This window comes from Cryptomeria japonica, chromosome 6 (assembly GCF_030272615.1).
Source record: "Cryptomeria japonica chromosome 6, Sugi_1.0, whole genome shotgun sequence".
NCBI classification, from domain to species: domain Eukaryota; kingdom Viridiplantae; phylum Streptophyta; class Pinopsida; order Cupressales; family Cupressaceae; genus Cryptomeria; species Cryptomeria japonica.
Genome location: NC_081410.1, coordinates 666,494,061 through 666,509,167, shown reverse-complemented (window position 1 = coordinate 666,509,167; position 15,107 = coordinate 666,494,061). Strand labels below are relative to the sequence as shown.

The 15,107-nt window shown below is 34.5% G+C and overlaps 1 protein-coding gene and 1 long non-coding RNA gene across 2 annotated transcripts; both read left to right on the top strand.

Annotated features, from left to right (window-relative positions):
- The first annotated feature begins 3,008 nt into the window (after positions 1-3,008).
- On the top strand, positions 3,009-5,637 carry LOC131043723 (G-type lectin S-receptor-like serine/threonine-protein kinase At2g19130). Its single transcript, XM_059207564.1, has one exon. It carries the CDS (start codon positions 3,078-3,080, stop codon positions 5,544-5,546), a length of 2,469 nt encoding a protein of 822 aa, XP_059063547.1. The 5' UTR covers positions 3,009-3,077; the 3' UTR covers positions 5,547-5,637.
- Positions 5,638-12,531: 6,894 nt separating this feature from the next.
- Positions 12,532-14,767, top strand: LOC131856017 (uncharacterized). Its single transcript, XR_009358128.1, has 3 exons — positions 12,532-12,591; positions 12,739-12,863; positions 14,361-14,767. It is a non-coding gene; the product is annotated as an uncharacterized LOC131856017 (long non-coding RNA).
- The last annotated feature ends 340 nt before the right edge of the window (positions 14,768-15,107 follow it).

The window sequence follows — 15,107 nt, the reverse complement described above, 5'->3', positions numbered from 1 at the left end:
CTTCCTCGAGTGGTTAGGATTCCTTAGAGGAACTAGGCTCTGATACCAATTGATGAAATTGGAGATCACTGAGAGGAGGGGGGGGGGGGGTGAATTAGTGATTTACCAGTTAATGATTTTCTGACTTATCTTTAAACTAGCAGAAGCATAAACATGAAACATAAATGCAAAAACATAAAATAACTGACCACAAAATCATAACACCTAGATTTTTACATGGAAACCCAAATAGGAAAAACCACAGTGGGATTTGAACCCACAATATTATTCTACTATGGCCAATAGCAAAATAATATTATAATATGGGGAATGCATAGGCATTCAGGCACACTGCCTAGAGCTCACTGCTCAAATACAATCAGGGATACAACCCCAAAAGGCTCACTACCTTGCTGATCAATTACAATGATGAAATACAATGGGAGAACTCCAAAATAGAATCTAACGAATGCCTAGATGATTTTTAGTTATGTGCAAAATTTATGACTGTATCTGCTTTGTTTCATGTCTCAATTAGCTACTGGATCAAGAATGCACACGTGAAAATGTGCTACAAAGGATTCTCAATCACCACTCACTCGCATATCAACCATAGCACATTCCAAAAGATCTTCTGCATCGGTGTTATCTATCCACAATCACAAAATAGATCATTCACCAAGTCGACCTGCTAATGTAATGTGCTTGTCATATGTTGGCTTGATCGGATCACTAAGGATAAATGCAGATCACCAAATTGATGATAAAATGATGTCTCTATGTCGGCCCAATCATCCTATATACGATTCATTACACTGCAATCACCAGAAAGCTTCCAGCCCAAAACTGCTCTACTCAACCTGAAATACCGATTAACTAGCTACCGGTTCACATCCTCTTCTGGATATCAAGGTTTGTAATTATTGGATAGGAATCTCATGAAGATTTTCCATCAATGAAAACCCTAAACCATTAATCAAGCATAAAAAATCACGAGATGAGTGTTGATTGCTAACAATGGGTGTGTTTGATCCTAACGTGGCCAAATGCAGATATGACATTTTGACATTTGGTGATGAGCTCCATTGTGTTCTATCTTGGCTTAAGCTTTCCTTGCAACATCATGATGATGTTTTTGGAATCTCTTTCCATTATAATTTTTTGGTAACCCCTATCCTTGGCAATAGATGTTATAAAAATTTGTCACCATTTTCACCACGTTGTAGGTTTGAGTGCCATGGTTAACTGCATAAGTCAACAACATCTTGTCACTTGGATGTTTGATGGCCCTACGCCCACCTGCCAAACCAAAGGTTCCTTTAGACACCTCATCAATGTTTAATTTTACCCACATTTGCCTTTAAATGTTTTTTCAAAATTTAACTACCCAAATTTAAGATAATTGCTAATAGATAAGAAGGAAAGCTAAATATTCATGGAGCTACTAGTTCCATAAATAATTCCTAAATAAGTTGAGTGGTAGTTGCTAGCCAAAATAAGCTAATCATTTGTATGGGGATTTTCCCTAACACTTTAATGATAGAAAAAATTAGTGAATTTCTTAGCTTACGCCCGTTTTTCCTTTCATTGAAGAGTAATGACATATCTACAATACTTAATTTTTTAAAAGAAAAGCAATGCATTTGAATGTTATATTAGAGTCATTCTATCACAATTCTCAAATATAAATACTCTAATCTATTGCAATTATTTTCTTACAATAAATTGTTTAAATATCAATATTCAATATTCAAATTAATTAATCTAGATAAATTTATGTTTATGCGTGTATTTTATTTAATTAACCTAAGTCAATCTTAAGAAAAGATTATTTTTATTCACAATATTATCATTTTTATTGATTCATTAGCTTACAATTCAAAGTGTAAATTTAAAAATCAATTTTACTTATTAAACAAATTTTCCATAACATTTATCCATTCAAAATTACCCTTCAAATACTAAAACATATATTGTTTTAAAAAAATATAAAAAATAAAATATATGAAAAAAAAATCATACCAAAATTTTCATACCCATAGAATATACTTATATTTTTAATTATTACTGTATACAAAGTTTCATTTGTAAATTGTGTTGTATTCGGATGAAACGGATCCGATTGCTTAAGAGTGGTGGAACGTGGAAGACTTGGTGCTAATTGGACAAAGTTTTTGTATTTTTCTACGATGACCCACTTTTGCACACGACAAGGTAAAGCCCAATTTTCAACGACGACCGAATTTTGCAAAGACGTCGACTTTGAAGTTTCTCTGAACTCTTTCACACGCAGCACAAGGAACGAAATTTCCATGCGCTTGGAACAAAACACTATATTTTTAACCCTCAACTTAGTTTTGTCAATGCCAATCACCTTCAAAATTTATGTCACCATTCATGTAATTGCCTCATGCGACGGTATGCATGCACTCAAGTCACTAAATTGGTTTGAGTACATGTTTTGACTGGTGAAGGGTTGTAGAACCATCTTTCCAAGTCACCCGGGTAGGCCTAAACCCTTTAAATTAGTGCAGCATTGGAAACCCTATGTGTACGGATAACCCAGATGCAATTTTCCAATTTTTTCTGTAACTCGGAAAAGGGTACTCGAATTCATAATTTATTGGTGGCCTTGTTTGCTAATTTTTAACCCTATATTTTTAGAACAACACTATATTTTTAACCCTCAACTTTGTTTTGCCAATGGCAATCAGCTTTAAAATTTATGTCACCATTCATGTAATACGCTATTCCAGCACCTTAAATTTGACTGTACATGTCTTCCAGGCAACGTGTTTCCGAACCCCTTTTACACGCGCTTGGAACAACACTATAAATTTGACTTCAACTTAGAGTTTTTTGAATGGCGGTTCTGTTTGAAGTTTTGGAGGTTCAACCTAAATGTCACCATCCATACTCCCTTCCAAACACATTTAATTTGGAAAAGCCTAAATACAGTTTTTCGTCTATTCAATTTTAGTCGTTGGCTTCAGTGGCGCAGATTTCGTCTATTCCAATCTGTTTGGTAAATTGGGCCTCTTTGGCGAACGCCTTTCCAAATTGAAGTGACGTTTGTCTTTCGGGGAAGATTCCCCCTTATGCTCTTGTACTTCAACGCTAGAAGGAGGTTTGTTCCAACTTCAGCAATGGGGGAAATCAGGGAAAAATTCGGCTTGAGCCTGTGTTTTGTTTTTACAGTGCTTATTCAACTGAAAAGTTGTGATGCTGCAGTCGAGGGTGGAGATGCTCTTTCCTTGGACACCTCGCTTACTGGAAACCAGACAATAATTTCCCAGAATGGCACATTTGAATTGGGATTCTTCAACCCAAATGGAACCAGTAACTGGTATGTCGGCATCTGGTATGCCAATATGGCAGAGAAGACGTATGTTTGGGTGGCTAACAGAGAGACTCCTGCGAGAAACAGGTCTAGCGTTTTGACGCTGTCAAAAGAAGGTGATCTGGGACTGTTTGACGCAACGGGTGCATCTCTTTGGTCGGCCAATGTGACCAAGAAGGCTTTCCAGGCTGTGATATTAGATTCTGGTAATTTTGTAATGCTCAGTGTTGACAATAAATCTGAAATTGTTTGGCAAAGTTTCGACCATCCTGTTGACACCATGTTGCCAGGGATGAGGTTCGGTGGACAGCAAAAGCTAGTCTCTTGGAAAAGTTCATTGGACCCTGCTCCTGGGCTTTTCTCCTATCACGTGGATCCAACTGGGGCCAAACAATTGTTGCTAACATGGAACAATTCTGTACAGTATTGGACAAGCGGAACTTGGGACGGCAAAGTTTTCAGTCAAATTCCAGAAATGACAGACAAAGGCTCCTACAATATCACCGTTGAAAATAAAAAATCTGGTTTGTATGTCACATATACACTGAAGAATATCCTCTCACGTTTCGTCCTAGCTAAGTCTGGAGAAATTCAGCAATATGGTCTTCTTAATGAGAGTAGATGGAACTTGTTCTGGTCTCAACCAAGAGATCAATGTGGCGTATATGGTCTGTGCGGCGCTTACGGAAGCTGCAACCCCAACAATATTCAATTCTGCAGTTGCGTGGAAGGATTCACCCCAAGAGACATTCAGGCCTGGGATTCGCGAGAGTCGTGGTCCAGTGGCTGTGTTCCGCAAAGCCCCTTAAACTGTGATGCCAAAAATGGCAGCACGGACGGATTCCTTGAGCCGAGCGTCACTTCGCCTGATGTTGGTTCCGCTTCCTCATACCCTGCAACCACAAGGAAAGATTGCCAGAATGCTTGCCTCCTGAACTGCTCGTGCACTGCGTTTACTTTCAAATCGCCTTCAGGGCCGTGCCGGATCTGGTCAGGAGATTTGTTAAACATGCAGAAAAGTGAACCCAAAAGCAATTCAAATGTTTTTATTCGAGTAGCCGCCTCTTCACTTTCGAAGGCCAATAAATCGTCCTCCTTCAAACAAAAAAACACTAATATTGTAGACGTAGTGCTAGGTATTGTTGGTGCTCTCGCCGTTGCTTTGGGTATCTTTTCAACATTAATGTGGTGGAGGCATCGGCAGAGGCATCAGCCACGATTGATAGAGAGGTATTCAGATCCCTCGACCTCTTTTCTTAGAATGTTTAGCTACATGGAGTTGAGGATTGCAACTAGGAATTTCAGGTATAAGTTGGGGAGGGGAGGATTCGGCACCGTGTTCAAAGGAACCCTAATAGACGGCACGCTCGTGGCCGTAAAGAAAATGGAGGGTTCACGACAAGATGAGAAGCAATTCCGAGCGGAAATCAATTCTCTTGGAATCATACAACATGTGAATTTGGTCAGGCTTCGAGGGTTTTGTGCACAAGGATCGAGAAGGTTTCTGATTTATGATTACATGCCCAACGGCTCTCTGAATTCTTTACTCTTCTCAAGTAATTCGAAAAGCGAAGGGACGGTACTTGATTGGAAGACCCGATTTGATATTGCATTAGGCACTGCAAGAGGGCTACATTATCTCCACGAAAAATGCAGAGATTGCATCATTCACTGCGATATTAAGCCCGAGAACATTCTTCTGGACAACAATTTTTCAGCCAAGTTAGCAGATTTCGGATTGGCGAAGCTTGTGGGTAGAGATTTCAGCCGCGTCCTGACCACAACAAGAGGAACGAGAGGGTATTTGGCTCCAGAGTGGATCTCCGGTCTTCCCATCACTCCCAAGGTTGATGTATACAGTTTTGGTATGACGCTCTTGGAAATCATTTCTGGTCGAAGAAATCTAGATTTAAACGAGCAAGATTCAAGTAAGTATTACTTTCCCGCGTGGGCAGCAACTCAAATTTACAACGGCAACACGATTAATATTGTGGAGGAGGGTATTGCAGAGGAGAGAGATCTTGAGGAGGTGAGAAGAGCAAGTATTGTAGGGTTGTTATGCATTGAACAGGATGAGGAGGTGAGGCCAAGCATGGGAGAAGTGGTGCTATTGCTGGAAGGGAAGATGCAGCCTCAAATTCAACAGGCTCAGATCTCTGCGAACATGGACAAGCAAGCAAACAGAAGCGAGACTGACAGCGATAGCGATGGCGAGGTTATCCATTAGAATAACCGAGTAGGAAGCATGATATTTAGGCTTAAACAGCAGTTAACATTTAAATGTAAATTTAATTTTAATTATTAGCAATTTGAATTAGATGTTTGATGGGCACGTGGATAATTATTTTAATTGCAATACAAATTTGTTAGAGAGAAATTTTCTATTACCAAATTTTTATTTATGTAGAAAATTAGTAAAATATTTTTTTTTTGCAAAATAGTGGAAAAATTGTAAGCTAAAAAATTTTACCATAAAAAAATTATTAGAATCAAATTATGTAATGTTTCAAATTTGAAAATATGATCATAGTTAATCTGAACATGAATGTATATTGGAGGGTATGTTGGAATTGAAATATTTTTGATACATTTTAAGTGTTTCTATAATGAAAGGGCAAGTGACTTAATGGTGCAAAATCTAAGTAATCAAAGTAGGTTCTAAATTTGAATTTTAGCATATTCAACATTTTTGTTAATGCACTTATAATTTATTGAAGAAATAAACCCAATCCTTATATCACATAGAATCATTAATATAATTAAAATTAAAATGATGTAATATGTCTAATATGACTCAAATAACTCTTATACTTTTGTCGACATACATGTCAACCTCTTGAGAATGAATCTCATTTACATTGTTCAATGATTTGAGATTTTCTAGTGAAAAAACTAGTTCATTCAATATTTATAAAAGAAATAGAGTTGATTAGTTACCATTATTTTTAGTTTGAAATACTTAGGACATTTCATTCTTATACTGCTGTAAATCATGTAAGGGCAATTTCCATTTTAATACAAATAAATTAGAATTTTATTGTATTTGACATTCATAAGTATATTCAAGGTCTATTAGACTTATATATTAGGTCACCTTTAACTAGACACCTAGATCTAGACTATACCAACAAGTATCAACACGAGGCTTTCTATCTTTTTATATGGTTTGAGGGTTTTATAAAATTTGTTGGAGGTTTATGAGGAAATCTTATAACTAGAGACCTATAATAGGGAAGTATTGAGTGGTATCATAACTAGGCTTACCTTGTATAATTGTGTCTTATGAGAGGGTCTATAAGATTTATTGCAAATGTGAAGAAGTCTTTTAATTTTAAGGAGCTATGAAGAGAAGATTTAGCACACATAGGGAGATCAAGATATTTTGATCTAGTTAAGATTTTAGTAGAATTGATGAGAGCAGTTATAGTTAGATTTGATAAAAATTGAGATAGCTAGATAAAAAGAACACATGTAATTAAGGATGTGAGTAGTGATGAAAAATTAACACAAGATGATTAACGAACTTGGGAGAGATGAAGGAATCATCTTGCATCAATTTTTGACAAGTATAAAGTAAGTAGTAAATAAGAGTTAGAAATGAATCTACTAAGAAGAAAGGAGTAACTTGAAGTCATAAAACATTATGATAGAGGAATTGATAAGAGAATGGTTTCTAAGATGGATTATCTAGAAGGGAGAATAATTAGAAAAATAGATCCTACTAGAGGATAGAGGCCTATGGAGGTCATGGAGAGAGAGAAAGAGGTAAGTCTAGTAGTCATTCTTTAGTACTTTCAAGTGGACTAGTCCAAAATAATCTTTAAAATGGTTATTCAATTTTCAGCTTCTTTTTAAAAAAATAGAGTATTTTAACACTCATAGGGGTACAAGTTTCATACTAGAGATTTCTCCATGAAAGAAAGCTCAAACATGGATTTACAAGCAAAAAGCTAGGATTTTATTATAAAACTTGGATAACCCCACCCTCCCTTGTAAATTAAAAAATCTTCAACGTATAAGTATTTTATCATTTTCTCACAATCTTCTCATTGTAAAGATCCAATTACTATCATTTTCAAAATAATAAACCGAGTATGCCAATTTAGTGGTATAAATATGATTTTATTACAATTGAAAAGTTTGAGTGGTGGATTTTAATGTGCTGAAAGAATTTGTTTTCCAAATATAATTAGACTCCAAACTCATCTTTTTAATCTAAATTGCAACTGGTGTAACCATTACAACTCCTTTTGATAAAAATGCTAGTATTCATTCTTAAAGAAAAGTTGTGAAGAGGGGAAAAGACTTGTGAGGTGGATTAGATAAAAAATATGCAGATCAAACATATAATCACATGAAATCCAAAGACATAATTTGAAATGCTCAAAACAAGAATGAAATTCATATGCCTCACAAACCAATAACTTCTCCTTTGAATGGAGCTTGATGAAGTGAAGGCGCCCTTGGATGATGCTCCTCCTGCTTTCTTGATGTGGATGGCTCTCCAATGTTGTGCACAATATGAAATGGATTCTAGGAGGATGAAATGGACAAAATGGTTAAGTGTGGATGAAATATGATTTGGACAAAATGGCTCTCCTCTTGCTTGCTAAGATGATTTCCTAGGCTCAAAAGGGTAGCATAAGATTACTGAACTTGGAGATGAAGAATGGAGAGATGGATTCTTCAATTTATACGAAGAGGAGAGGAAGAATGGATGGCTAGGATGGATTCAAGATGAAGGGCTAGGATTGCTTGTGAGCTCACACAAGGTCCAAGAGAGGGTGTGGAGACTAAGAGATATGCCTTAAAGGCATTTCTTGTCTCCATACTCCTAAAGGTGCATTGGGAAGATTTTCCCAAGGTATCTTGAGAAGAGCAAGGTGCATTGGGAAGGCTTCCCAATGTGCCTTGAGAGGAGCAAGGTGCATTGGGAAGGCTTCCCAATGTGCCTTGAGAGGAGAAAGGGATGTGACATTCTTTGAAGAATGGGGAGGATGAATTTAAAATTCTCCAAAAAGGGATAATCATGGGGATTGGAGGAATAAGAAGAAATTAAAAATTCCTTGGGAGAGGAGATGCCTAGAGGATTGTGAGATTTTGAAAATCTCACATTCACCTGGGAAAAGAGAATTAAAAGCTAGTGGTTGGATGGAAGGGACAAGGAGTTGACTTTGTGGCTAATCATGATGATTAGCCATTAGCAACTCATTAGGAGGGGGATTAGAGGAAATGTTAGGTGGGATTAGGATTTGTAGGAGGATTTGATTAGGAGAGAGAAGGAGTGGAGGGAATTAAAAATTAGAAGAATGAGGTTAAGTAAGTTTAGGGAGTTTCTAGAAGAATTTATTAGGTTAATGATGAATTAAGAAGATGATTTGTAGAAATCATGTGGGTTAACTAATTAATTGAAATTAATTAGCTTAGAGGGAGATTTGTGAGGATTTAATTTTTAGAAGAATAAAGAAAGAGATTAATTTATTAAATATATCAGTCACATACCATAGTGACAATATTAATTATATTTAATTAATATTGAGGAGAATTTGAATTAACATAATTAATTAATTAATTATGTGAGGAATTAAAAATAATTAAAAGTAATTATTTTTAAGTGTCTACAAGTTGTTTTCCTTCACAACATTATCACTTTTACTAATTTATTAGCTTACAATTCAGAATATAAATTTAACAGTGAACACTAATTCATGTTACCCATTTACAATTACTCTTTAAGTGCTAAAACAAATCTTATTTTCTAAGGAATATATATATATATATATATATATATATATATATATATATATATATATATATATATATATATATATATATATATATATATATATACTAAAAATTTCACGGCCATAATTTTTAATTATATGTTTAATTATGTGAGGAATTAAAAATAATTAAAAGTAATTATTTTTAAGTGTCTACAAGTTGTTTTCCTTCACAACATTATCACTTATACTAATTTATTAGCTTACAATTCAGAATATAAATTTAACAGTGAACACTAATTCATGTTACCCATTTACAATTACACTTTAAATGCTAAAACAAATCTTATTTTCTAAGGAATATAATAAGATATATATATATACCAAAAATTTCACGGCCATAATTTTTAATTATATATTTAAGCTATGTCAAAGAAAAGTGAGTAGATATATGTTGTATTCAGATGAAACGGATGCGTTTGCTCAAGAGTCGTTGAAAGTGGAAGAGTTGGTGCGAATTAGATAAAAGCCAAGTCTTTGTAATTTAATTCCCTATTGCTCTTCTCCACGATGACCGACTTTTGCACATATGACTGGACTTGTTTGGCGTGCAACGTTTCTCTGAACCCTTTCACACAGAACAACACTAGACTTTTAGCAGTCAACTTAGTTTTGTCAGTGGCAGTCATCTTCAAATTTTTTTCAGGTCCAACGTCAATGTCACTATTCATGTAATACGCTCTTCCAAAATATTTAATTTTAAAAATATTAAATACAGTTTGCCAACCATTAATAAATTCAAAGCATCGCGTTAAGTGACAAAATTGGCCAAGGCTATTCTTGTTCTAAAATGGATCTTTCATGTGTTAGCGATAGGTTAGTCAATCGCAGCCGTTAATTGCAAAATCGACGGTGTAAAACACGCAACGGGTTAGTCAATCCATACTGCTGTTTTGAAGCGAGAATAGACGTGTCCGTCAAAATTATTTTACAGGACTGTGTTGCGTGCAATTCAACCTGTTTAGTATGAATTTGCACCTTTCACGTCTGAGAAATTGGGACATTACTGCAAGCAAGCAACAGCCCAACACCGAGCACAGCCGAAGCCACTACTATATTCATGCTATTTAGTTTTGGGAATAATAACGTTATTTAGAATCTATTTGATAAGGTGCAAAAATCAATAGTTTCAATATGAAGATTGTCTTTAATTTTTGTAGTCTTGTAAATCTATATGGGTTGATTTTGAGCTCTTCGAGATAAAACCTAAGTGTCATGGTCTTGATTTTATACATGCAAATGAACCAATATTATTAGAAATAATCTAGTAGTAAGTTCATGTTCTTTCCTTCTTAATGCTTTCCTTCTTATAAGGCTGATGATATTTAAAAATACCTTTAAGAAAGTTGCTAGATCACTAGTATTAGATTATATTAGTTCAAACACCTAAGTGAGCCAATTTTATGACTTGGAACAAAGATTTGAAGACAACATTCTCAAACATGTAGATGCTTTACATATAGATATGCTCTTTATACCTTTGAAATTAAAATATACACTAATAGTTTGTCATTATTGTCCAACACATAGTACCAACACACAAGTACATATCATTGATAATTCTCAATTTTCTACCATTAAACATAGTACCAACACACAAGTACATATCATTTATAATTCTCAATTTTCTAAAATTAAAAAAGTAGAAAACTAAGAATTTGATTTTAAAATTTTAAAATTTGGAGTCAATCTTGAACCATTTGAGATTGACTATTTAATTTCAAGGTAGGGAGAAAATGTATGTCAGTGGGAATAAACATTGGTGTACTAAATGATATGTAAATGGATAATTTATGGGATGCATGTAAATAAGTGTTGTATACGTTGAATGTGTTAGAACATGAAGTAAATTTTCTTTATCTAACATTGATTAAACAATTGATGGCAATTTTATTTATAATTATTGACACTTTCTATTTTTGTTTATTTGATATGTATTTGTCATGCAATTGAATGACCCACACTTTCTATTTTTGAAAAGTCTTCTACGAAGAGGATTCAATGACTTGGGGGTCAAGATACGATTCATGTTATCACTATGAATATGCACCTTGCCAAACACTTAATTTAGTTATTTTGTGAGCATGGGATGATCTCTCAAGTTGTGGGACTTGAAAGTCAATCTATAAATCTCCAAATGAAGGATTGGTTTCCTATCTACCAATATACTTAAACTAATGCTATTTTTTTTTCCATGAGAAAAGTGGAGAGATTTTGAAATAAAAAGTGAAATTGATTTAAAATATTGATTAATTCATCCATAACATTTTAGGTTATTATATAGATTATCAAATGAGATAAAATTGCAAGAAAATTGTTGGTTTGCAAGACTATTTCTTACTTCATTCAACAATAGACAACACAAAAGGATGATGAAGGATTAAAAATATGTTTTTTTATCAAAAAGATTGTTATACAACTGATACAAAGTCTATTATAGTATTACTCTTGAAATCAAAGACAATCATTATCAGATCTCCTAAAATCAATCTTGTTTAAAAACCATGTCTAACAAATAATAAGACAAAATTTATGTATCTAAGAGGCATCCCCTTAAATATTTTCAACTACATTGTTAAAGATTTTCAAATACCTTTAAGCACTAGGATAACATTTTCTTGACTTTTCTCCTCGAAAATCTTGATCATGGCATGAAAGAATCTAGATTGACTAGTTTTTAACAACCTTATGTCCTTCTATTATGCTCCTCCCATATTGCATCATTCATGAGATGCTTCTTCCTTCATTGTTGTCATGCTAGAATATATTCATGTACTATTTGGCACTCCTTATGATGCATCTTATTAGTTCCTGCAGCAGGAAACTATAGCAAAGGCTTCAACATTAAACAATGATTAATCCATCTTCCCCCATCCAATCAAACTGTCAAAATCGCTTGCATGAATTTCCTTTTCAATATATGATATGTACAACTTGCATGTTTTTTAAGGTAAATTTTGATGCAAATAATTTTGTTGGCATGTGATTGGCATTGCAGATGAGTGTCAGATGCATTCGCAAATATCGATGCAGGAGAACGCACGAAAAACTATGACTTTGTCAGTGTATTGCAGGGTTAATGTTATTAAAATAGTTGAAGACAATTAAATAAGCGGTTTTTGAGCACCAAATGGCATTCGTTGACAAACGAGATGCCTTAACTGTTCTTTGACATCTTGCATTCTTGTGTAAAGATGGCAAATGCAGAGGAAATATGGAAATATGGAGTTAAGTGCATGACAATCCAAGACAATTGGCTGACAAATCAGGCATGTTGGAGCTTTCATTTTTGGGATTTAGCATATGTGCAGGAGGCTACAGATAATTAATCATGATGGCTAGGTGGCATTTGCAAGCAATCCACGTGCCTTGTCTCTCTGCTATCACGATGAAGAATATATAGAAGCAAATACTTGTAGAGAAGATCATTTTGTCTCTATCCAGTTCCCCTCATGAACAATTTTGATACAATTTGGGGAGAATCTTGAGGTAAGTCCCTTTCCGTTTTACTTATGTTGTTTCATTTCAATTAGATTCAAGTGGAAAACGAACTAATGCAAACGTTGTTGGTTTTAGTTTTATTCTATTATTATTAGGTCAACTCTCTTGGTTGGATTGGTGATTGTTTGTGCGCAGGGGGATTTCAGACTTCCTGAAGATATGTCTTTAGATGAGCAAGAGCCCACTGTTAGCTTCATTTCTTTCCTTGGCAGTGGGCCCCTCAGCCACCCATTGTCAGCCAGGTCTGAGATATTCTTCAGGTATGTACATGCCCTTTTGTTCTAAAGGAATTTGTGCTTAGGGAACTCTGTAGTATTTCTTACTCAATTGAATTTTTTCCTGCTTGATGTATACGAATTAAGAACATAATTTGCCTAGGAAAGAATGCTTACCCATTTTCAAAATAATTTCAAGAATACTGAGATTTTCTCATCACAGATACCCATATCTAAGTTGTAGGGTCTCTGCAAGTGGCTATTTAGGGCAAATTATTTTGAAATTGGATCAAACATAGAAAACCCTCTTTTTAAGATGAGGGTTTCTTTAATTTTGTTTCGCATGATTTTTTTCATCTGAAACCACGAGATTGAAAGCGAAATGTGTTACACTTGTGAATGCAAGTTATCAAGATGCTATTCAATAAATGTGCATGGAGACTCCAAAGGCTATTATTGAGCTGAAATACTATGGACTACCATTTTCAAGAACTGAAGATGGAAGGATTTACCAACACACATTACAAGTTTGAGGTGGCAATCTGCAATGTTTCGATATTTTTAACCTTCCCTTCATGACAAGTCAAGAAACATATAAATTATGGTTGTATATTAAATATATTTAAGAGTGTTTAACAAAAGTAGACACATAAATTTTAATTCTTATATCGAGTATTACTCATTTTTTCCGATTCTTAGTGGTAACTGACACTATATCGCTATAAAAACTTTTTGATTTATGCAGTGAACATATATAATAAATATGAGAGATTATTAGCTTTATCGAAATCTTGCAGCAGCTAATGTTGGGAAATACATGAACTTGACTACTTTTGTCAAATTCGCAAAACAAGCCAACATTAGTGATCTTATCAGCATTAAGGTATAGTTTTCGGAGCTGATTATTATCTGAGAAAAGACATGGACCGTGTTTTTATTTATACAAATTCTGTCACTATCAAAACATATTTTACAGTTAAAGAAGTTATGAGAGAATGATATTTTTTGCATTGTTTACAGAATGCGTGGGCAATAATATCAGAACGGAACCTTGATGTCACAAATGGTGATTTTATCCTTGGCTCCTCCAAAGTGTCCTTAAATACTGAGTTTTTTGTGTTCCCTTAGTTGATGGTCTTCATTGGCTTACACTGTTGGCAAGGTCCTTCCCTCACATGTTTTTTAGTACTTTTGTGGGGTTATTTGAGCTTTCATTTATGGAGTCTAGAGCAATACCTATGGAGAGGATCATTTTGTTTCCTGTAAACTCTGCCCATTTTTCCTCATTAGCATTTTTGATACAATTTGTGAAGAATCTTGACGTAATCCCTGTCCGCTTTACTTCTGTTGTTTCATTTGAATTAGATTAAAGTGGAAAACGAACCAATGCAGCTATTGGTTTTGGTTTTATTCTATTATTATTAGATCAACGTTTTACTTTATTGCAAGTGCTAGATGAATTTTCCAGTTGCTTCATGTAGTCTCTAAAAATAGGGTTTTCTGGTGTAAAAGAGTTACTTCAATTTATGAATTGATTCTCAGATTATTGTAGATACTACAGAGGCACATTAATAGAACAAGTTCTGGGAAAAGTATTGAAGGCCCTTACAATACCCAAAGACCAGGATGTAGTTTCAGCAAAGTGCAGACGTTATAAAGTAACTTTGATTTCAGTGGTCAAGGTTGAACAACAGCTTGGCAAGGTTGAACCTTGACTATGTGGATCTTGCAATGTCATGACATGAGTGGTCAAGGTTAAACGACAGCTTGGCAAGGTTGAACCTTGACTATGTGGATCTTGCAATGTCATGACATTGACTTTACTTCACCTCAGATGGTACAAAAAAAAAATCAATTTGCGATTTTCTAAGTGTTGCAACTTGCAAACATTCAAGAAGAAAGTCTCATTGCTAATATTAGAAATGCAATCTGTGATCCGAAATTCCAAAACAGACACAATGATCTTTCACATATGAAAATTTGTCTAAGAAGGTTGTCATTGAGGCTATCCATGCTCTTCAAAAGATAAAAGAAACTGGAAAGATTTGATACAGTAGCATCTGATATTTTCATTTTCTTTTTTTTTTTGTCTTTTGTACATTTGATGAGCAATTAGTTGGGTTCTATATTGATTCATTCCCCTCTCTATAAAAATTTATCATAGAAATAGACCTTACCACTGAAACGTAAAACATAAAACAATACATTTTGTATTCCATTGGCATGTATATATGTGTGTTTGGTCATCTTTGTACAAGAAGGGTCTTTCTTTTTTATGCATAACACAAC